The sequence below is a fragment of the Meriones unguiculatus genome, chromosome 2 (genome assembly GCF_030254825.1).
Source record: "Meriones unguiculatus strain TT.TT164.6M chromosome 2, Bangor_MerUng_6.1, whole genome shotgun sequence".
NCBI classification, from domain to species: Eukaryota; Metazoa; Chordata; class Mammalia; order Rodentia; family Muridae; genus Meriones; species Meriones unguiculatus.
Genome location: NC_083350.1, coordinates 187694955 through 187720385, shown reverse-complemented (window position 1 = coordinate 187720385; position 25431 = coordinate 187694955). Strand labels below are relative to the sequence as shown.

The 25431-nt window shown below is 41.9% G+C and overlaps 1 protein-coding gene across 4 annotated transcripts in view; it reads left to right on the top strand.

The window, feature by feature from the left end:
• The window catches only part of Mnd1 (meiotic nuclear divisions 1), a 62069-nt gene that overhangs the window by 28026 nt on the left and 8612 nt on the right, over positions 1-25431 (top strand). For all 4 annotated transcript variants that reach the window (XM_060378499.1, XM_021627327.2, XM_060378500.1 and 1 more), the window contains 2 exons: positions 9275-9349; positions 16984-17098. In XM_060378499.1, coding sequence (XP_060234482.1) covers positions 9275-9349; positions 16984-17098 — 190 coding nt within the window. The remainder of the gene's footprint in view (positions 1-9274; positions 9350-16983; positions 17099-25431) is intronic.

Below are 25431 nucleotides of genomic sequence, written 5' to 3'. Positions count from 1 at the left end.
GTCATGCTTTCCATTACCAACCCTCAGCTCAAGTTGTTTGCTCTATTTTGTGCCCAAAAGGTTATCAGTAGTTTATGAATTTTAGTATTTCAGTCCTAATAGCATCTCTAGCTGCTCTGTATTTTATAGACATTTCAAAAATTAACCCTGTTAGTTGCATTTGTGTTTAAACTTAGCTCCCTTTGATCCAAGGGCACGATACAGACTTATATGATTACACCAGATCAAATTCAGATATAAGATCTTATTAGTTCCCCAGTATTTATATTTATTTATAACCATGGCCTTCCTACATTGTAGTTCTTTTAAAAATCCATTTAACTTTAGATTAGACACAAAACAGTTTTAACTTTGAAAGTTGTTGGTTTTTATATGTTCAAGGCTGTGCATTTACATGTTGACTATGTAACTTCAGTTCACTTCAAATGTTAGTTTGATTGGGGTCATTGCCTGTCTCTTAGTAGCACCAAAACCAAATTTAAGTCTTACAAGAAACAAATGAAGAAAAGTATAGTGCACTTTCTAGGACACAGAACTCCAAAATCAACGGGGCAGCATACACTTGAGTGAGGAATGTCCATTGCAAAAATGTCAGTTTGTGTCTGTCTAGCTCATTAATGATGATCAACATCCACTAGATTTTTATAGAGATTTTGAATCCATTCAATGAAGAAACTAATAAAGGACCAATAATATAGTTGCGAGTAGGAGCCAGCTCACCTTACTGCCCAGCCCATGCTCCTTGCACTACACTCATTAGACTTTTCTTAAAGAAGACGGAGGATCAGTGAGGTAAGGTTTGTGCCTGTCAGAGACTGAACAAATGCAGTGTTGCTAGGACTAGAAAAAAAGAGTAAGGCTGTGTGGACCATGTGAAGGTTGGATGTGAGAGCTGTCTTCCCAAGACTGTTGGCTGACCTCTACACACAGCTGTGATGTATAACAAGCCATACACAGCATGTGCAAGATGATAATACATAATTTTTAATGATGAAAAGTACATATGGGATTGAGGGCATAGTTTAGCTTCAGATTGCATAGTTAGCATATTTAAAGGTCTAGGTTCAATTCTCAGACTGTAAGAGGAACTCTTGATTCATAAAAAACGTGAAGATTTACTAAATATCAATAACTGAAATCACTCTAAGGGGGTGGGAGGCTCAGTGTGTGAAGCACTTGCCGTACATTCATAAGGACCCAAATTTGGATCTCCAGAACCCATGAACAACTGCATGAGGAGCACATGTCAGTGACCTCCCAGTACCTATTACACACACAGACATGGACACACTATCCCTGCAAGCCCATGGACATTTAGCTCGGCAGGTGCAGAAGTACAGAAAGAGACAGTGTCTCAAGACGGAAAGTGAGGATGGACCATCATGGTTGCTGTCTGACCTACACAGGAGCACCATGGCAGGTGTGTGCCCCTGGCATGGATGCACAGCATGCACATATACACGCATCATATATACAGAGATCAAAAACATTAAAGAAATGAAGTGAAAACATGAAAGCCCTAGAGCATGAAACCAAGAGCTGGTTCTTTCAAGAAATCCAACAAGCTAGACAAACCCTTAGACAAAGTAACTAAAAGGCAGAGAGACTATCCAAATCAACAAAATCAGAAATGAAAAGGGGGACATAAGAACAGACACTGAGGAAAGTCAAACAATCATTAGTTCTTACTTCAAAAACCTTTATACCACAAAATTTGAAAATCTAAATGAAATGGACAATTTTTGTGATTGAGTCTACTTGCCAAAGCTGAACCAAGATCAAGTAAATAAATAAAGTAGTCCTATATCCCCTAAGGAAATAGAAGCAGTCATCAGAAGTCTCCCTTCCAAAAGAAGCTCAGGGCCAGATGGTTTCAGTGCAGAATTCTGCCAGAGCTTCAAAGAAGAGCTAACGCCAATATTCTTCAAACTATTCCACGAAATAGATGGAACATTACTAATCTCATTCTATGAGGCCACAGTCACCTTGATACCTAAACCTCACAAAGACCTAAAAAGAAAGAGAATTTCAGACCTATTTTCCTTATGAATATTGACACAAAAATTTTCAATAAAATACTTGCAAACTGAATCCAAGAACATATCAAAGATATCATCCACTGTGACCAAGTAGGCTTCATTCCAGGCATGCAGGGGTTGTTCAATAAATGGAAATCTGTCACTGTAATCCACCATATAAACAAACTGAAGGAGAAAAATCACATGATCATCTCCTTAAATGCCGAAAAAGCATTTGATAAAATCCAACATTTGTTCATATTTAAAGTCTTGGAGAGATCAGGGATACAAGGCACTTCCCTAAACACAGTAAAGACAATCTACAACAAGCCTATAGCCATCATCAAACTAAACAGAGAGAAACTTAAATCAATCCCACTGAAATCAGGGACAAGGCAAGGCTGCCCACTCTCTCCTTATTTCTTCAACATGGTACTTGAAGTCCTAGCTAGAGCAATAAGACAACTAAAGGAAATCAAGCAGATACAGATTGGAAAGGAAGAAGTCAAAGTATCACTGTTCACAGATGAATGATAGTATACATGAGTGATCCCAAAAAGTCTACCAGGGCACACCTACAGCTGATCAACACCAACAGCAAAGTGGCTGGATACAAAATTAACTAAAAACACCTCAGCAGCCCTCCTGAATACAGAAGACAAATGTGCTGAGAAAGAAATTACTCCCTTTACAATAGCCACTAATAAAGTACCTTGATGTGATTCTAACCAAGCAAGTGAGAGACTTGTATGAAAATAACTTCAAGTCTCTGAAGAAAGAAATAGAAGAAGATATCAGAAGATGGAAAGATATCCCATGCTCATGTAGGATTAACATAGTGAAAATGGCCATCCTACCAAAAGCAATCTACAGATTCAATGTAATTCCCATAAAAATAACAACACAATTTTTTTACAGACATTGAAAGAACAATTCTCAATTTTATATGGAAAAAAAAAACAGAATAGCTAAAACAATCCTCTACAATAAAAGATGATCTAGAGGTATCTCTATCCCTGATCTCAAACTGTACTATAGAGCAACAGTAATAAAAACGGCATGGTACTGGCATAGAAACTGACTGGTGTACCAGTGTAATTGAATAGAAGACCCAGAAACAAACACACACCTACGGATACTTGGTTTTTGACAAAGAAGCCAAAACCATACAATGGAAAAAGATAGCATCTTGAACAAATGGTGCTGATCTAACTGGATGTCTACTTGTAAAAAAATTCAAATAGATACTTATCACCCTGCACAAAATTAAAGTCCAAGTGGATCAAAGACCTCAACATAAAACCAGACACATTAAATCTGTTAGAAGAAAAAGTGGGGAAGAGCCTTGAACTCATTGATACAAGAGACACTTTCCTGAACAGAACACCAACAGCACAGGCTCTAAAATCATCAATAAATGGGACCTCGTGAAACTGAAAAGCTTCTGTAAAGCAAAGGACACTGTCAACAGAACAAAATGACAGCCTACAGACTGGGAAAAGATCTTTACCAACCTTATGACCGACAGAGGGCTAATATCCAGAATATATAAAGAACTCAAGAAATTAAACACCAACAAACCAAATAATCCAATTAAAAAAGGGTTTATAGAGCTAAACAGAATTCTCAACAGAGGAATAATTTGATGATGGAGAAACACTTAAAGCAATGCTCAGTACCCTTAGTCACCAGGGAAATGCAAATCAAAACGACCCTGAGATTTCACCTTACACCCATCAGAATGATCAAAATCTCAAGTGACAACACATGCTGGAGAGTATGTGGACAAAGGGGAAACCCTCCGCCATTGCTGGTGGGAATGTAAACTTGTACAACCACGTTGGAAATCACTTTCTCAGAAAATTGGGGGTGGTACCTCAAGATCTGGCTGTACCCATAAGATGCTCCACTTATGTTCAACATTTATGGCACACCCAGTGGGATAGGCGTTGTTACAACAACAAAAGAAAATAAGTGTTATCAAGGTGTGGAGACCTTGGGTTTAGTCCTTCCAGTATTCCCTATCCCTAGAAGCAAAGAATTTGAAGTAAGGACTCAAACAGGCACTTGAACAGCAGTGCTTATTAACAGCTTTTTTTTCACAGTGGAGGAGATGATACAAGTGGCCATCAGCAAGCATAGAAAATGTGGTGTACACGTAGAACACAGTTTTGTTGAGCCTTAAAAAGAAATGGAATTCTGGCATGCACTACAGTATAGATGATTCTTGAAACATGCTATGTAATACAAGCCAGGTACAAAAGGACAGATATTGTATTCTTCCATTTATGTCAGTTGTTTAGACTAAAGCAAACAGGTAGTAAGAGAGTGGTTACCACAGGTGGAAGGGTAGGGAGAATGCGGAAGTGTTGGTAATGGATAGTTTGTTCAGAATGATGAACGTGTTCTGCAAATGGACAGTGGTAATGGTTGCCTAGCCTGAGTGTATTTAGTGTCATTGAATAAAATACATTAACTGATACATTTTGTCTATCTTTTCTACAATTAAAAACATTTAAGAGAAATTGGAGAGGTGGCTTAGCAGTTAAGAGCTTCAGCTGTTCTTGCAAAGTACCCAGATTTAGTTCCGAGCACCCACCTGGTGCACACAGCTGCCTGTAACTTCAGTTCTGAGGGATCCAGTGCCCTCTTTAGCCTCCATGGGTGGACACATACTATGCAGAGGTATACGTGCAGGCACTCCCACATACACGTGGCCACTAGTGACTCCATATTCTGGGAGAGGCCAGAGCAAAGAAACTGTCTATTTGTGGCTGTTGGGAATACAGATTGTACAGTTTGGCATTTTATTATTAAAGTAAGCATACTTTTACCCTATGACCCAACAGTTGTGTGCCTTGTCATTTACTAAAGTGGGTTGAAAACTTACATTTGTATAAAATCTTTGTAGGTGTTATAGGAGATTAATTTATTATTACCCACACCTGGGAGCAATTCAGTAGCTTAATGGAGGAACAAACTCTTAAGTTACCCAGGTGCTAGAATATTATTCACTGATGAAAAGAAATTAGTTATAGAGCATAGGACAATTGGGGATTCAGTGGGGACTGAATGTATTGCCAAGTGGAAGAAGCCAGTCTAGAGGGAGGAAGTGATGACTGGATGGAGCACAGAGAAACTATTCTGTATGAAACTGCAGTGGTGGACATGGTCCCTAAAATCCCTAGGGTGTGCTGTGTTGGAGCCTCATGTATTCTGGACATCAGTGATTGTAATGTCAGGGTCATAAATTGTGACAAAGATACCATTTCGTGTGAGAACTTGATAGTGAGGGGGCTGCATATACATAGGATTGGGGTACATGAAAAATAATCTGTCTTTGACTCAGCTCTTTGTGGATCTAAAACTGCTGTGGAAAACAAAGTTGTTTGTAAAATAATGTAGGCCTGTTGGAATTGGTTGTACATTGCCTTAATTCTAGCACTTCTGAGGCCGAGGCCGTGTATCTCTGTGAGTTTGAGGCGAGCCTGATCTAAATAGTAAGTTCCAGGCTCATCAGGGGCTACATAGTGAGACCTTGTCTAATATAAATAATCTGTGTGTATATATATATATATATATATGTGTGTGTGTGTGTGTGTATTTATATTCATACTCATTTGAAGTGTAGTTGAAAATAGTGAATTGTAAAGCATCTGCAGAGGGCGGCCTGGTTACTGTGGAGTGTTACTGTGTTGGTCTGTGACGGAATGTGAAGCGGCGGCATGCTGGCAGGCGTGCAGTGGGGCTGCTGGAGCTCGTGTGTTCCCAATACCGGCGTCTCAGATCTGAAGCTGAACCTGCTTTTTCTAGTTACGGATAGTGTTCTTTTACTGTTCCAGTGGGTGATACTCGTTCTGGCGTAGTAGGTTTGAAAAGTGATTATCATTAACTTCAGTGAACGATGTGGATAGAGTTAGTATAGTATATAGGTGATTCTGGTTTCGTTTTATAGAAGTCCACCAGAATAGTTTGGTGTTCAAAGGACTCTCGTGGTGAATACCTTTCGAAAATATAAGATAACATCATTTTAAGTTTGTTTTTTTCTTTTTGTAAATGTGGACTTTCAGGTCCTAAATGTAGAAATACTGAGATATTTTCTAGATCAAACTACAATGTACAGCAGTAATTTGTTTTCTCTTAGAGGCTAGGTTATCTTTTTTCTATATGTTAATATCTTAAGTATTTCAGTAGGGTTTGTTACCTGGAGAATACAGAATTTTATTTAGATCAATATTTTTCAAATTTGTGGATTCATAACAGCATCACCTGAGAAAGTTATAAACACAAATTCTTGGGATCACAGCTCAGTGGCAGAGGGTTTGCCTGAGCACTAAAAAGGCTGGCTCAGAACCCCACTATTGTTCTATTTGGAACCTCAGGAAGTGGGAGCAGCGGCTGCCCAACCTAGCTTACTCTGCCACATGTCATAGTTTGAGGACTGCTGGCTCATGTGACCCTCAGACAGTGGCTGAACTTGCCCATTTATTCCCTGCCAAGCCCTGGTTTGACAATTGCACAGAGCTTATTGGGAAGTAGAGCTGTATGACTTCTTAATAGCTGTATAGATCAGAACAAAACAAGCAAAAACCCCAGACCAAAACAGAATCCAAAGCCTTATGGCACACACAGCCTAACAAGGCTACCGTGGTTTTCCGTGTGGTGTCTGAAAACTGATGGGACCAGAGCCCTTCAGCAGAAGCACCTGTGGTCCTGTGGTTTAGATTGTACCCTGTATTAATCAAGATGCTTATGTGACTGTTCACGAGTGCAGGACTTCATGCTGAAATACTAAGATGGGGCTAGAGAGCAGCTCAGCCGCTGCTCTTCCGAGGACTCAGGCCGCTCTTAGAATGACTTCACCGGGCGCATGACTCCATGGGAGCTGAGCTCCAGGGGATTGGAAATACTCTTCTGGCCTCTGTGGGCCTCTGTACACATAAATAAAAGTAAAACAATCTAAAACACTAATATATAGGTGTACATAAGGTTATTATCAGAATCGGGGAAGTATTGAATGAGTTACTTTTGTTTTTAAGTCATTGAAAATAGACATGTACCTGGAGTGCTTCATTCATTTAGCTTATATATATGCTAGCATGTTTTAATTACTAACTTTAAGGTTAATGTTTCTGGTTATTTTATAAATAATTTCCATATATTGTTTTAATTGGGGAATTCCTCTGTTCCTGAATTGAGGTGATATCTACATTTAAAGACTATTTTAGGTAAATCCTTCAGGGTGTAGCATATTAATTTTTTAATGTGGAGGTTTTTAAAATAATAAATTGGAATCGTTGAAGAGCTGGATCTTGTTGCTGAGTTTGAAGCCTTGAAGCTTGTTGGTCTCTGGGGCCTGCCGAAGCACGTGTCTGTTCTGACTGAGGACGGTGTCTCTAGAAGAGGCAAGCGGCATCTGTGTGGCTCATGAACGTACTTGTGCTCTTTCTGAGCTGGACTGGATAAGTAGTGAAAGGTGGTTATTGGTGCTTCCTGCTTGCATACTGAAAAGCAGAGCCATCACAGTAAAGCTACCCACTTTCCAGAGATGCTGTTTTTGAATTTTAAGCAAGACCCGTGTTTAAAGGTTGATCGTCCTCTGCATAGCTATGTTTATATTGTGAAAAGTCAGTTTCTTCTCAGCTAATAAGTTAAATTAATGTAGTCTCCAAGTACTTCCAAGATGTGTATGACTCCAGAGTGACAGAGGTGTGGAAGACACTTTAAGAAGGCTTATCTCCAGTCAAACAAGTCTTAGACTTCTTAACTCAGAGTAAAAGATGGGGTAGAAACTGAGTGCTGGGAATTTTCTGTGACTATTCCCTCACAGACTCAGGTGAGAGTAATAATTTTGAGGGGTCTGGATTGTCAGTCTTTTCTAGTGGTATGCTCATAGACTGTCCATGTTCACTGTCTGCATGGCTTCCACGTGGGACTGTCTGCTTTCTGAGCTGAGGAAGACGAGTGCATTAGTTAATTAACTAATTAGACTTGTCTAGAAATGGCAGTGGGCAGCAGTTTCTTTCTTCTCTCAGAGTATATGTGTGAAGTGTGCAGCTGCTCACAGACACCATCGTGGGAACAGGAGCGAGCACTGGCTTGAAGCGGTGCAGCACACGTCTACACGAAATAACCCCAGGTGTTTGTGACATGATATTTAAATATGGATTCTTAAAGGAGATATTTTTTGAATTTTCAAATCCTATTTCTAACTGAAGTAATTTGAGGTAGAGGTTATTCGGGGGTAGGGATTGAAAAGCAGATGCAGAGTATATAGAAATGCAGAGGACAGGCCACTCGGGGCTGGGGGTACTGCCACACACCTTTAGACCAGCGCCTGCGGAGGCAGAGGTGGGCTGTTTTCTTCAATTCCAGGCTAGTGAGGGCTGCAGAGTGAGACCTTGTCTCAGAACAGCAAAAATTTAAAAAGTCAAAGATAATGATTTTTTGGATAAAATAAGAAAACATTTCCTTTCTGTGCAGTCTAATATTATGTCAACTTGACACGAGCTAGAGCCATCTGAGAGGAGGGAATCCCCAACTGAGAAAATGCCTCCATAATCCTGGCTGCAGGCAAGCGGGTAGAGTGGCGGTTCTCAACCTCTGCGTTCCGGACCTTTCCCAGGTGTCACAGATATTTATATTATAACATATAACAGAAGCACATTGCATTATGACATAGCAAAGAACATAACTTTACGGTTGCGGTCAGCACAGCATGAGGATCTGTATTAAAGGGTCGCAGCGTTAGGACGGTAGTGCTGGTTGGTGATATATGGGCAGGAACCAGCCCATTGTAATATGCCATCCCTGGGATGGTGGTCCTGGGTTCTACAAGAAAGCAGGCTGAGCAGATCTGAGGAACAAGCCAGTAAGCAGCACCCTCCATGGCCTCTGCATCAGCTCCTGCCTTCTGGTTTCTGCTGTTTGAGTTCCTACCCCGTCTTCCTTCAGTGATGGACTATGGATATGGAAGCATAAGCCAAATAAAATCTTTCCTCCTCAGATTCTTTTTGGTCAAGGTGTTTTACCATAAAAATAGGAACCCTGACTAGGATACTTTTCCTTAATTCTACTCTAATGATTCATGTTTTTTTGTTTTGTTTGTTTTTCAAATTAGAAAAATTGGTTTTTAGTGTAGCCTATAACATTTTCTTCTGACATAGAGCTGAACCAACAGTCTGTTTCATTTTGTCTTTGAAAGGTGCCTTCCGGGCAGCTTAGCAACCCATTTTATCTGTTTGTTCTCTCTCGAGCTGTTGGAGGGGAACCAGAAGCATGCAAACTTACAGAAGAGCATTGAGAAAGCTAGAATTGGCCGGCAAGAATCAGTAAGTTTGTATTCTATAAATTATTTAATAATATAAATGTGTGCATATGTATATATTAGTATTGAATAGAAGCATAAACCCTGGAGCCAGGCTGCCTGAGTTTGAAAATCTCCAGAATTCTCTGTTCTTAATTTTCTCAGTTGAAACATGGGGAATAATTAAAAAATGTTTCATTGGGTTATTTTGTGAATTAACCTAGTTAATATTTACAAAGGTTAAAGAAATATCTCTCGTTTATAGAAAGCCCTATTAAATACTTATGTACATATTTTAAGAGTTGTAAAAGAGTTTGGCACATAAATGAAACATGATCAACATAATATCCTTGTGATGGCTATTCTTGGTTGTCAACTTGACCACATCTGGAATTAACTAAAATCCAAGTGGCTGGGTATACTTGTGAGGGATTTTTTTCTTCTTAATTACATCATTTGAAGTGGGAAGACCCAGTTTTAATCCAGATCTTTTGATGTGGAAAGATCCACTTTTAATCTGGGCCACACCTTCTGGTAGCAGCCTGTATAAAAGATGTGGGAGGAGGAAGCTTGCTCTCTTTGCCTGCTTGCACTCTCTAACTGGCAAGTCCATTCCACAAGATGGTAGGAAGGCCACCAGCAAAGAGTTTTGTTGTTGTTGCCTTGCTCCTTGTGCCTGTCCTAGTGTTGGAGATGCTGCTGCTCTGTTGGATGAAGTAAATGCAGTGGTTTAAGTGGGCACTGAAGTTACAGGGACCAGGTGGCAGCACCCAATCTACAAAGGCAAGGTGATCGTAGTTACCGTGGTGGGTGACACAGACGAAGGACTGTCCACATCTGTAATGGCCTGGCCTGTGATGGGCGGCACAGACAACGTAATTTTTATGGTGGCATGACTTAAACGGACCTCTGGTGCTGGCTAATCAGTCATGGTGTTTTCAGGCATGAAATAGATAAAAAGCATGCTGCATTTTTTATCTATATAAGTAGAAAAAGAAAAACAAATGAAAGAAAGACTATGTTGGATCATGGCAAAAGACTGTCTCAGCCTATGAATTAGTTTTCAGACTTGAGCCAGTTTGCAGACTTAGAACCCCTTGAATGAAGGGATTTCCAGGTCCCCCTAGAGAAAGATCTTGATAAAATACCTACGAATTTTACTGTTAACCCTTCTCTAGCCCTTCCCCAGAAGGGCCTATGACCTTTTACGCTGGGGGAAAGGAAACAATCAGACTTTCCGGGGTCTGTTGGCTACTGGTTCTGAGGTCATACTGATTCCGGGAGCAGGGGCCAGACCCTAAGAAGCATTGTGACCTTCCAGTTCAAGAAGGGGCTCATGGAGATCAAGTGATTAATGAAGTTGTGGCTGAAGCCCAACACACAGTAGATCCCAAACAGATCCTGTGGTTCTTTCCTCAGTCCCAGAATGTAGATCTGATCCCAAACAGATCCTGTGGTTCTTTCCTCGGTCCCAGAATGTAGAACTGACACAGATATACTTAGGAGTTTGCAGAATTCCCATGTTGGTTCCCTGACCTATGGAGTGGGGGCTGTTATGGTTTGAAGGACCAAACGGAAGCCTTTAGAGTTGCCTCTGCCAAGGAAAATAGTGAGTAAAAACCAGTATCACATCCCAGGAAGAACTGCAGAAGTTAGTGCCACTGTCAACATCTGGAAAGATTTGGGGTGATGATTCTCCTCTTCCTTTAGCCCTTCTGTCTGGCCAGTGCAGAAGACAGATGGAGAATGACAGTTGACTGTTGGAGCGTCTTCAAGTCAGGACTTTAGTTGTTGCTGCTGTACCAGATGTGTGATCTCACAGCACATTAGCACATCTGGGTCTGGTACACATCTGTTGATCTAGCACATGCTTTCTATGTACCTGTCCATAAGCACCACCAGAAGCAATCTGCCTTCAGTTGGCAAAGCCAGCAGTATATTTTTACAGTTTTACATCAGGAATATATAAACTCCCCAGCCCTGTGTCATAACTTAGAAGAAATCTAAATCATCTGTCTCTTCCATAAAATATCACATTGGTGTACTATATTGATGGCATTATACTGGTTCGAGCAAGTGACCAGGAGGTAGCAACTATTTGGACTCATTGGTAACACATACACACATCAGAGGATGGGAAATAAATCCAACCAAAATTCAAGAGTTTTCTACCTATGTGGAATTTTTAGGAGTGGTGTGGGCCGTGATATCTCATCACCAAGGAAGAAGCACAACACTTAGTAGGCCTGTTTGGATTCTGGAGACAGTGCGTTCTTCACTTGGGTGCATTACTCTGACCCATATACCTAGTGACTCTGAAAGCTGCTAGTTTTGTGTGGGACCTGGCATCTGAAAAGTCTCTTCAACAGGTCTAGGCTGCTCTACCACTGGGACCACGTGATCCAGCAGACCCGATGGTACTTGAGGTGTCAATGGCAGAGAGGGATGCTGTTTCGAGCTTTTCAGGCCCTCGTTGGTGAATCACAGAAGAGACCTTTGGGAGCAAGGATCAGCATCTACAAACTGTTCTCCCCTTGAGAGACAGCTCTTGGCCTTCTACTGAAGGCTGGAAACTGAATGTTTGACAATGGGCTACCAAGTTACCATGAAACCTGGGCACAAGCACACTACATGAAGAAGTTGCCAAATTCTGTGGTTTCTACTCCCATTATAAGGCTGTCTGCCAAGCGCGTACCTATAACCTCATGGCATGTGCCTGAAACTGAGGAAGAGCAGACTAGGGGCTGCTTCTTTGCATTAAGCGGGTGTCACCCAGAAAAGAACAGCTGCAACATGACAACCCTGAAAGACTCCAGTGAAGGGAAGTCTTCCCCGTGAGCAGAACTTCAGGCAGTCATGGTCACACATTGTGTTTGGAAGGACAGATAGCCACATTTGCAATTGTTCACTGATTTTTTTTGTGGGCTGTAGCCAATGGCTTGGCTAGATGGTCAGGGGCTTGGAAAGAGCATGGTTGGAAAATTGGCAAGAAAGACATCTGGGGAAAAGTACATGGGTGGATCTGATCTCTCCAAATGGGTGAAGAATGTGAAGATGCTTATGCCCCATGTAAGTGCTCATTAAAAGGTGACTTCAACAAAGTTCAGTAATCAAGTAGATAGGATGACCTGGTCTGTGGACAGTCAGCCTCTTTCGCCAGCCATCCCTGTCATTGCCCAGTGGACCCATGAACAAAGCGGCCATGGTGGCAGAAATGGAGGTTATGAAAGAACTCAACAACATGGACTTCCATTCACCAAGGCTGACTTGGCTACAGCTGCTATTGGAAGCCAGATCTGCCAACAGCAGAACAACATTTAACCCCAGATATAGCACCATTCCCGGGGGTGACATGACCAGCCAGAGACCTGATGACAGGTTGACTACATTGGACCACTTCCCCATGGAAAGGACAAGGCTTTTTCTTACTGGAGTAGACACTTTTTCTGGTTATGGATTTTCCTTTCCTGCACATAATGCTTCTCTGAAAACCACCATCTGTGGACTTACAGAATGCCTCATCCACCATCATGGTATTCTACACAGTATGGCTTCTGGCCAACTTACTTCACAGCCAGAGAATTGTGACGGTGGGTCCACAATCATGGAATCCAGTGGGCTTACCTGAAGCAGCTGTCCTGATAGAAAGATGGAATGGCCTTTTGAAGACACACTTACTGTGCCAATTAGACGCAGCCTGGATGGCTGAGACGGGGTTCTCTAGAAGACTTTTCTTCCTTATCCAGAGTCCATGGGTCCACAAATCAAGGGGTAGAAAACGGAATAGTTCCATTCACTATCAGCTGTAGTGACCCACTTGGAAAATTTTTACTTCCTGTTCCCATGACCTTAAGTTCTGCTGACCAAGAAGTTTTGGTTCTAGAGGTAGGAGTGTTCCTGCCAGAAGCAACAAAAAACATTCCACTGACCTGACAGCTTGGACTTCCTCCTGGCCACTGAGGGCTTCTGATGCCCTTAAGCGAACACCTAAGAAAGGACCAAGAGTGTTAGGAGGGTGACTGATCCAGATTATCAGGGGAACTTGGACTGCTTCTCCACAAAGGTGGTGAGAGAGATGATGTCTGGAGTGCAGGAGATCCTATAGAGCGTCTCGGTGTTACTGTGTCTGGTGACGAAAGGCAGTGGGGAACTACAGCCTAATGTAGGCGGTGACAAAGCACACAGGCCCTTCAGGAATGAAGCTATGGGTCATTTCTCCAGGAAAAGAGCCAAGACCTGCTGAGGTGCTTGCTCAGGGTAGAGGAAATACAGAATGGGCAGTAGAGAATGGTACTTGGAAATACCAGCCAAGGCCATGTGATCTGTTGAAGAAATAAGGATTATAATTGACATGAGTATTTCTGTCATATTTTGTTAAGCATGTGTTTGTGCAGGTATTTCTGTTTTCTCTCCTTGATTTCTTTATCATGTAATATAACATCAATGAAGAGAATATCATTGGTTATCATTTAAGTCTGAGATACTGAAAGAATGTCCTTCAAGGGAAATTGCCACTTATTCTAAGTTTGTAATGTGTTTGTAGTTGTATAAGGTATATAGTTATATCATGGTAAGCATAAGTATGACCTGATTAAATATATAAAGCATTTGCAATTATATGTGGGATAGTCTTATCATGTAAGACGTAAGTATGACCTGGTTCTGGTTTTCATTTGTAAATTAAGCGTGATTTAAGGAGACATGATTGTCTGTCACATTGAGAAGGGGCAGCTGTTCTTGGTTGTGAAGTTGGCTGTAGTGGGTATTAACTAAAATCCAGGTGTGCATTATCACCATGTGAGGGTTGGAATGTGATCTAAGCTGCAGTGGTGTTTCTTTAATAAACACAGGTGCCCTTGGTTTGCTGCATGGATGTTAAGAATTGAAATGTCCTCTTTGTGGACTTTTCCTTTGAGTATGTACTGTCCTTCCCTATCTCTTCTGACTAGTTTTGGCTTGAGGTCTAATTATTTGTTAGATATTAAAATGCCTATGCCAGCTTGCTTCTTAGGTCCATTTGCTTTGAATATCTTTTTCTACCATTTTACCCTAAATTATATCCTTGAAATGTGTGTTTCTTGAATGAGGTGAAGGATGAATCCTGTTTTCAAATCCATTTTGTTAAACTGTCTTTTTATTGGGAAATTGAGACCATTGATCCTGAGAATTATCAATGAGTAGCATTTGTTGATTCCTGTTAGTTTGATCGATTGTCTAATAGTATTTATTCCTTGTGTTTTCTTGAGTGTCATTACCCTCTTCAAGTTGAAGGTCTACCTGTACTGCAGTGGTTCTCAACCTGTGGGTCAGAACTCCTTTGGGAACCAAATGACCCTTTCACAGCATTTGCCTAAGATCATCAGAAAACAGATATTTACACTGTGACTCATGGTAATAGCAAAATTACAATTAAGAAGTAGCAATGAAAATAATTTATGGTTGGGAGGGTCACCACAGCATGAGGAACCATGTTAGAGTTTCAGCAACAACAGAATTGCAGAGAGGGAGGGAAAGAAAGACAAACTGATCAGCAAGAACAGACAGTCCACCTTGGCCTCTGTTCCTGTGGCTGATTGTGAAAGGAAGCAATCTGGAAATGTGTTCATCGCAGAAAACTATGTCATGGATTCGCAGGGAGATGGCGCTTCCACATTTGCCTCAGATTTATTCTTTCATGTGAGTGTTCGGCGGTCACAGAAAGGAATTGGGAGCTGGTAACTTCTGTAAACTGTTAAGGGAAGGTAGGCTCTGGGCACCTCTCAGACCTGCTGTTTCTGTGGCTGATAGGAGCAGCGCTGCTCCTTCAACACTGGCAGTGACTGACAGGAGCGCCTTCAGGGGGAAGTGCTTCCGCGTGTCTGGAAACCGTCAACCAGTCTAAGTATGAGTCCGTCCGGTTAGCAGTGTAGCTGGGGTCAGGAGGAGCTTACTGTCAAGTCACAGTGATGCTCTCAGGCAAGAGAAGGGCTCCTCAGACAGCCTCAGCAGCAGGAGCTTGCAGAAGTACTCAGCGAGTCTGTGAGGGGTCAGCCATGGTAATGCGGCTGAAGAAGCTCCCCAGGTAGCGTCAGGCACCATCCAGGTGCATTTTGTTTGCCAACAGTATCAAGGGCGAGTGTCATTACTATCTGCAGGTTTGTATTTGAGGAACCAGAAGCACGAAGCATTAAATACCTCAGCAGAGATTTCTGTCCTGGTGCTGTCTAAGCCGTTTTCACATCCAAGAGCCTGGAGAGTTACCACTGCACTCACCGATGTTCACCCCCTGGCTTCTCTTATCCTCACTAGCTTTTTCTTCTTTTCTTTCTTTTGTCGAAGCATGCATAATCTGGGCTTCTCCGAGCTGTGTCAATATGGCATTTACTAATTATACTCACCCATTTATATTTAAGTCACATATAGTAGAGTTTCTCAGTCACAGATAGCAAATTGACATACATGTGTCTGAAGACCCTGTCCTGGAGTGTGCAGAGCTAGGATATCCCCAATATGCGGTGTTCTGTGGGCTGGGCTGCTCCAGAGCAGTACTCTCTCTAGTTGGCAAGAACGACAGGATAGCCAAAACCAGAGTACAAACAGAATCGTGCAGGATGGCAGGGAGCCTTAGGCTAGCCCATTTGGATTTGTCTGAGAATCTTTTCCAGCATTTGGTTATGTGTGAAATTATTTTTTAGTTTTCACAGTAGTCACATATGGGAGCACTGTGACATCTTTGTGTGGATAAGGACTCTGTCTAAAAAGTCAAAGGGCATCTGTTGCTTCATGCTATTTAAAAACCTTATTTGGTTCACCTTGAAAAAAATGGGAGGAGGCCATTTCTGATCCCTTTAAATATGTATAAAGGTTAATCATTTAAAGTTGAAAAAATCTAGACCTTTTTAAAAACACCTTTTAAAGGATAATGTCTAATGATTGACATTGCTAGAAACTTATGACTCATGTGTGTAAGCACAAGCTCTGAAATTACCCAAGAAGCACTGCGTGCTTTGCCCTGGCATGTGGGGACATCATCTTTTGACTTCATTGATGTGTAATAGCTCTCCTCACCTGCTTACGATTACTCCATCCTACATATGTATTCTTATTTATTATTCCATGTAGAGGAAAGGCACTTGAGATTTCAGAGGATGTGAATGAGGCTTATGACACCGAACACATGTGTGAGTACAGTCGTAGGTTAGTTTCCCCAGAGCAGCTGGCTCCAAGACCTTGTAAGATACTCAAATCTGAGGCTCAAGTCCCTTCTTTATAATAAGTTGAGCCAGTGAGGACTCACCAGGTAAAGGTGCGTATACTTACACATGAGTGTAATACATGCCTATAAAATGTCAGAATAGTTACATATATGCTATAGCTTTTATAATCATAATATATTTTAAATAACCTCTAGATTGCCTATAATTCCTATTACAACAAAAATGCTCTGTAAACATTTGTTATGCTGCATCTATCACTTAGAGGGTAAACTTTGTACGTTTGGTACAGGTGTATGCTATTTTTAATCTATGGGGATGGAATCTGCAGATGTGGAACCCATGGGAACCAAGAGCTGACTATATAAATATACCATGTCAAAGACATAAGTGTTTATGAAATTTATTACTTCTTTACATATGAGATTTTATTTGGCTTAACTGACATAAAATCCTTCACACCCAGGAAGAACGAGCCACACTTGCAAAAGAACTTTCTTCATTTCGGGACCAAAGGGAACAGCTTAAGGCAGAAGTGGAAAAATACAGAGAATGTGACCCGCAAGTTGTGGAAGAGATACGTAAGTTTATATCACAACTTGAGCGTCATTAATTTGTTAACAGGAGACTTTGCATATCTTCTGGCAGGACACCATCCTTCCTGCGTGTGTGTAAAGACAGGGCAGGAGCCCACTGCCCTGCTACATGCTCAGCTCTGTCTGTAGTCTAGCAGAGAGTCGCTGCCTCACGATTTCTACCTTAAGGGTCTGAGAATCGCTGGGGGGAGGCCCCAGATTCAAATAGTACATAAAAGCAAAGAGCGTTTATTCTACAGAGTCAGCCAGCACACAGGGGTCGACCATTCATACAAAATGGCGACCGAGAGGAGCGCACATGCTCCTTTTAAAGCCAGCTAGGGAGTTGCCAGTCAAGGTTAAGGAATCCTTACCAGGATTGTTGGGTTCCTGGTAAGGGATACTTGTGTGCTCCTGATTGGTTCCGGACTTAGGGAAGGAACAGTCACCTCGTAGAGCCCCTGGCCAGATGTCGGGGAAGTCACTGATTGGTTGCCTGTCTCCTGCGGGTTTTTCCGGGAAGTGGTCAAGCAGGAAAGGGGGAAGGGTAGCAAGAACTTTGGCCCGGTTTTGGGCCCAGTCTCAAAATGGGAGTTAGTCAGGTCCTCTCACTACTAAGGAGACTCAGTCCAGCCTTTAGTGCTTGCAGGTCGACACTGAAAGCATTCAGAAGGAAGGAGGTGAATGGGTAGGACAGGACAGGTGTAAGACAGCCAGGAAAGTGAGAGGCCAGAGAAGGGCAGTTTGCTCCTGGCACCTTCAGTGTGCTGAAGAAATCTGCCGTTGCTGCTGAGAAAAGGATAGATAACCACAAGAGCTTGCCTTATAAGTATACCAGTGCTTTTCTTCCTCATTAGCGTGGAGGTCAGAGGACAGCTTAGCAGTTCTCCTCGCCTTTCACCATATGGATTCCGGGACTCTGACTCAGGTCTCAGGCTCAATGCTAAGAGCCCTCTACCCATCTTGCCTGCCCCTCTCTTGTTTTTAAGTTGTTTATTTCTTTATAGAAACATAAAATTAGAACACTTACAGAACTTTTAAAAGCATATTATAAAGGTATCATTTAACTGTTTAGGAAAAGATCTATAACTTTTACCGTATTTTTCTATTTTAGCGCACTTTCATTTAGGACAAACTTTTATCAAGTGTGTCTTTTTAAAGATCTAATATAGTACATGACTGAGACTTTGAGAAAACTGGGACTACTTAGTACTTTGGAAGTAGCCTAAGCAGAGTTGGATTACAATTAAAATGGCATAGTGTGAATGTGTGTGTGTGTGTGTGTGTGTGTGTGTGTGTGTGTGCGTTGTCTTTTGAGAACACTGTCTCTCTCTGTAGCTCAGGCTGGCTTCAGGCTAGCAGCCCCTGCCTCAGCCTCCAGAATGATGTAATTACAGCTTAGTCAGGCTCACCTGCCCCAAAAACCACCTACGGCCATACAATGAAGACCACAAAGCAGAGGGTCTTTATTGAGTATGGTTAGGAAGGATACATCGTGAAATAAAAGGAAATAAACCAGCCAAGCAAGCGAGTGCTGCCTTGAGGAAACAGTTGTGAGGATCACATTAAACTGCAGTCAGAAAGGAGCAGACCAAGTGAGAGGATTGAGGATCAGATTTGCTTCATAGGAAAACAAAAGCTCTTCAGGAACTGCTGGAATACCTTCCAGCCTTGCTGATCCTGAAAAGCAAGCCGCCCGAGGGCATGCGCCTGGGGAAGAAACACGTCTGTGAAGCTCTTCAGGACTTGTCAGCATTCCACACAGGGAAAGGTTGAGCAGGCAACCTTTCCCTTTTGAGAGTGGGTGGTAGCAGGCCTAGCTTCCTGTAGTAACCTCCTCCTTTGTCTCTTGCTATGAGCATCTGTATCCACTAAGGTTCCTCTGCTGTTACAGCGCTCAGCTGAAGTAGCTAATTTTGTAGTGCCAGATTTGGCTAAGTGCTTAGTTTGTCAGGATAGTGATAAAGAATCTGTGGTGCACACGTCTCCCCCAAACACTGAGGCTGCAGAGAATGGCTCTCACAGAGAGAGAGTTCAACTGTCACCTCTTTGTGAAAAGCTTTGTCTCCTAGGAGGCAGAGGCAAGTGGATCTCAGTGAGTTCAAGGCTAGCCTAGCCTGGTCTACAGACATAGTGCCAGGACAGCCAGGGCTACACAAATTAACCTTTGGAAATGGAAAATAAAAAATAAAAACAAACCAATCTAAAGAACATCACCAGGTAGCTGGTGTGCAGTGACCCTACCGTTTCTCCTTGGAGTAGTGCTGCTTTTCTCCATAGCCCTTCCCTTCTCTCTTCAGAACCTGTAAGTGGCAGTGTTAGCCCTCCTCGGCGAGGAATGACGATTTGCCATGTTGTGCCTCCCGTGGTACTGCACCAGGTGTTCCCTTGGGCAGGCGGCCCTGGCTGACACAGCTTCTGAACATCACTTACACACATGAGACTCAAGAGTGAAAACTGCTAACTGTTGCCAGGTAATTTAGCATGTCCCAAAAGAAGCTCAGGAACACTTACAAAAATCCAAAATCACTTAGCATGAAGCATGTATGTTTGGAGTGCAGGCTAGTATGGCTAGTTGTGCAGAGACAGGAGAATGTTGGACAGTGTGAGTGGGTAATGTGTCGGTCAGTGCTGAGCTAGAGGCCAGAACCAGCAGGGAGAACAGTGCAGTGGTTACAGTTGTCTGTAAGCCAGAAACTTACGGGCAATATGGAAGATGTGAAAGAGACACAACTCACACTTCTTGACATGGTAATAGCAGGTTACTTTTTGCCAAGAACAGATTAGTGTATTTGAAGACATAGCAAAGAGAAACGCTAAATATTAACTGGTATCCATGAGCTGATGACAGCTCAGCCTAACGTGAAATTGGACTCAGAGAGGGGTGGAGTCCACCAGGAAAATATCTGTAAAAATCAGCACTTGTTTTGAAATTCTTATGAAACAGATTGTACTCTGGTTCTTGCCCTGCCTCCTACCCCCAGGCAGTAGACGCAGTAAACTATTCATGAGTTTTTCCAATGAAAACTACAAATTCCACAGATCTAAAAACTTAAAATTGTTAGTAGCAGATGTCAGAATGTCCTCATCACTGAATTTAAATGACTTTACTAGGCGCTAGCCTCTAACCCCAAGTGTTAGTGTGGGATATAGTTTTCCTGTCAAGAAGTGTGACTTGTGTCTCTTTCACATCTTCCATATTGCCTCTTAAGTTTCCAGCTTACAGAGAGCCGTAACCACTGCACTGTTCTCCCTGCTGGTTCTGGCCTCTAGCTCAGCACTGACGGACACATGTTAGTTATAATGAAGATTTTCATAGGATTTCAGCTATCGAGTTAGTCACAAAGAATTGGATTAAAGGATTAAGTGGTTTGTAAATTGATTTTAATAGGATTTAGCTCTTAACAGCACAGTTCACACACCCACATTACAACACTGAGGCTTATCCAAGCTGTTTTGACTCATGTGGGACATGATTTTCTGATAATAGTTCATATAGACATGCCAGATATTAATTTCTTTTTAAATAGTGCCCACAGGAAATACTTGTAGTCCATCCTTCCAGTGAGGTAGTTGGTATCATTAACAAGTTTAATTGTAAATAACCAAGAAAGTAAGAAGTCATAGCAATAGTTTTATTTTTTTAAATAATACAGTTTTAGCCACTTTAATCACTATTTGAACAGACTAGATAAAACTACTGGTAGGAACTAAATTTCCACAAAAATACTTTGGGAGTAAGCCAAGTGTGGTGGCATGTGCCTTAGTCCCAGCTGTCTGGGAGGCCGAGCCATAAAGATGGAAAGTACAAAGCCAGATGGGCAACTTAAACCCTGCTTTTGTTTCCTGGGTGCTGGGCATGTGGCTACTGCCTGGCTGCCACATTACGTTTGAAATGCCCAGTTCTGTATTAGAAAATTAGAAGACATGCAAAAAACCAAGAGAATGTACCTCATTAAAGCACTTAATAAAAACTGTTCCGAAGGAAGCACTGGTAAGCTTACTAGACGAAAAGTTTAGTGAGCTGTTCTAAACATAGTCAGTAAAGGAGACCTGTCTAAAGAATAAAGGAAGGCCTAAGGATAGGTCGCAAAGATAGCATTTGTAAAGAAATGAAATCATACTGGAAGACCAAGGAGAAATTCTGGAGTTTGAACTGCAGCAGCTGAAACAAAGGCAGAGTGGCTGAAGGGACGAGCCAACTGAGGAAAGAGGCAGCATAATGGAATACGGTTCAATAGAGATCTTCTGACCGTAGGATGAAGAGGAACTAGCAACCAAAACCCATTCCCAGATTCCAAGGCTCGTACGACATCATGATCAAATTGTCCTCATAAAGAGTAATTCTGAAAGTAGCAAGAGAGAAACAAGTCATTACAACCATCAGTCTCCACCAAAATTGGCCACTTATTTCTATTTAGAAAATATAGAGGCCAAAAGCATTTGGAAGAAGTTGTATTCAAAATACTGAAGGAAAACTGTCAATCAAAATTTCTATATCCAGAAACAGTTCCTTCAGACATAGCAGGCAAAGTAAGCTATCTTCGAGGGAACAACTCCAAGCTCATAACTAACACACCCTCCAGAGATACTTAGGGAATGCCCCAGACTGAGGTAAAAAGAACACTGGAACCTGATTTTATCACTATGAAAAAATAAATCACCAGTGAAGGCTGCTAGTTAAGTAAAGAGATAATATTCATATGTTCTATATATTTGGTTTTCTCTGATTTAGGAGAAAGCCATGTAAAGCAGCAATGTCTGTAAGCAACTATACAGTGTGTAAAGTACAGTCTGTGGAAGTAGTAGCATAATGGAAGAAAGTGGTGTTGCATAGCAGGAAAGCAACTTTCTATGGAAATACAATTATATAAACAAATATATGCTACAAATAAAGACATCAGTGGCAGTCCTTAGGACAGTCACCAAAAGATAACAAAACCACCCCAAAGTACATGGTACAAGAAACAGCAGGGGAGGAGAGGAGTTAAATTTCTTTTGTAGAGTGTTTTCCTGGCATGCAAAACCCCCCAACTGTCTTCCTTCCTTCCTTCCTTCCTTCCTTCCTTCCTTCCTTCCTTCCTTCCTTCCTTCCTTCCTTCCTTCCTTCTTTCCTTCTTCCTTCTTCCTTTCCTTCCTTTCCTTCCTTCCTTTCTCTCTCTCTCTCTCTCTCTTTCTTTTTCCAAGACATTGTTTCTGTGTGCAGCCCTGGCTGTCCTGGAACTCTCTCTGTAGACCAGGCTAGGCAGGAACTCAGAGAGATCCTCCTGCCTCTACCTCCCAAGTGCTGAGATTAAAGGTGTGCAGCACCACAGCTTGACTATCCTGAGTTTTATTCTCAGTTTTTCTTACTATTTAGAGTGCAGAAATTTGAGGAGGGGAGGGAGGGAGACAGAAAAAGGAAATAATTCCACTTAATACAAGCATTGGTTTTTGGAAAAGTTGAAGGATAGAAGGACATCTGACATACAGTGCATTATTTTTACTCTCTGTTGCTATGATAAACACCACGAGCAAGCACGGTTTATAGCTGTGAGAGTCTCCTTTGGCTTATGGTTGTGGAGGTTCTGGAAGGCGAGTCCACAGTGGCTGAAAATGCCAGTGAGCACAGCAGCTAGAAGCTGGCTGAGCACGTTGGAAACTACACACAGAAACAAGCACTGGGCTGAAGCAAGGGGAGGACACAACTGCCCAAAACCCACCCCAGTGATGGGCGTCCTCCAGCAAGGCTCCATAACTCCTCACACAGTGCCACCAACCGGGCCCCAGTGTTCAAACATGAGGGAATGTGAGGGGCAGTTCTCATTCAGACATCACACATGGGAAATCAGCGTGACAAACGTCATCTAAGTCATAGCTTCACTACACTAAGTCTGAATGGCTTGTTTTCCAACGAAAAGGCAGGGAAGGCCAAAATTCAAGGAAATAGACTAATTATTAATACCACCTACAAGTGACTCATTTAAAGACAAACATATATTGAAAGTAAAAGGCTAGAGGAAGACTTATGAACAATAATTGGAAAAGGGTCATAGCAGCTAAACCAAGAGCAAAGAAAATAGACTTTGAGACAGTTATTCCTCGTCGGAAAGTGCAGTCTGTAATGGTGAGGCAGGGGTCAGCAGATACAGGTGATGCAGTGCATGCACTGAGGTGGTTTAGTGAGGCATGTCCCCACGGGCTCCTGCATTTGTCCCTGGTTCCCAGTTGATGCCACCGCGTGGGGAGAGTCAGGAGCTGCAGCCTAGCTGGAAGAAGTTCGCATAGGGGCAGGTTGTGAGAGTTTGAAGTTTTTCATTCTTCTTGTTTAATCTTTGTCTTCCATTTATGTTTGAAGGTGTGAGTCCTCAGTTCCATGTTGCTGTGTCCTTCCCTTTCCTGCTTCTGCTGCTTGCTGCCACGGCTCCCAACTATGATGGGTTTTGTAGAACTATAAGCCAAAATAAATTCTCTTCTTCTTAGGTTGCTTTTGATCATGCTGTTTATCCTAGCAACAGAAAAGTAACTAATATATGCAGCTTAAAGAAAAATGATGAAATACATGGGGCAGAAGCTTAAAGAATTAACGGGACAAATAGATGATTCAACAATCATAGCTGAAAACTCTAGTATTTGATACTGAATCAACAGTCAAACAAGGATTGGGAGTAGTTGGCTCAGTGGCTCACCTGCTTAGCATGCACAAGGCCTGGACTAATCCCCAGCACACCTTCCTTAATGTCGAATGATGTGGATTACTGTTGAGCTCAGCAGGCATGCACGGATGCAGCTCGTTTCCAGTGGTGGAATTCCAGCAACTATTCAATAGTTCTTTTAAGCTGAGAAAAGACTTCCTAGGTCATCACTTGATGTTAGCTGGCATTGCTCTGCTATCAGAACTACAGAGACCTAGCAAGAAAGGAAAATGGAAGACTCGTGGTACTTGTGAATAGAGCTAAAATCTCAGTAAGATACTAGTCAACCGAGTACAGCCTCATGTGAAAGGATTATTATCCTGATGAGGCGTCGTTTATCTTGAGGATGCAGGGGTGTGTTCTGCCAGTGAAACAGCATAACTGCTCTATAACAAATCCAGTAACGAGATATTTATAAAATAAAACTTGGTGGGAGAAGGGCAACCAATTATTTGTCCAAATAAATGAAAAATAGTTCTGTTTTTTTGAGACAAGGTCTCACTATGTAGAGAGCTGGTCTAGAGCTTGTTATATAGACCAGACTGGCCTCTAATTGATAAGGATCTCCCTGACTCCACCTTCAGCCCTGCTTCCTGGGCACTGTGGTGTGGGTACTACCACATCACACAAAATTCAGTAGTCTTCCATAATTAAAAGCATGCAGTGTCCTGGGACTGGACATGAACTTCCTCAGCCTAAGAGAAGCCCATCTTCCTAGAGGGAAGAGCAAACTCAGCACAGTTCCACTTTGTCCCAGAAGTTTCAGCCAGGGCAGTTGGCCAAGAAGACAAATAACAAAATACTCATTTTGAAAAGGAAGAAGTAAAGAAGCAAAGTTTTTAGATTATATATTTTTTTATCTGTATAAAAAATCTTCAGCAATCCTTATATACACGAAATATATAGCCCCAAATTATTATGACTAATAATGTCAAAGGGCACACATACCAAAATGTCAACATTTGAAAAAGCGTATGTTTTCTTTGTTTGTGACATAGTTTTTTCCTGTGCAATTCAGACTGATCTTGAACTATTGATCCTCCTGCCTCAGCCTCTCCGAATGTTGGGGTTGAATTACCCCCTTTGGTCATTTGTGTTTCTGCACGCTAACAATGAGCACATTGAAACTGAAGAAAGGAGAACTGTGTTTCCACAGCAGCAACAGAGATCAGATGACCTATGAATAAAGCTGTCAGAAGAGTAAGGTGTGCCCTGAAATATGGAGCATTGTTGAAACAAAACAAAGATCCCAGTAAATGCAAAGACATCCCAGGTGTGTGGAGTGAAAGACACTGCAGTGCATCGTCAGTTAATCTTTTCCAGAAGTTGATAGGCTAATCTTTAAATTCACATAGAGATAGAAGAGGCCCACAGTAAACAGGAATATGTTATTTAAGTAGTGAAGACTAGTTTTCTTCATTCCAAAATTTAATATAAAAATCCAGCAGTCGAGTTGGTGTGTTGTTGGGTCAGGAGAGACATAGGCTAATGAACTGGCACTGAGAGTCCAGAAGTCAACACGGTTGATTGTAATCAGAACTAAGGGTTCTCAGATCACTCAGCTGAGAAAGACATTTGTTAATGCTGTTGACTACAATTGGATCTGCATGTGCAGTAAATTAGCCTGTGCCCCACTGCTTACCATAGCAACAGCTGAATGGTCCA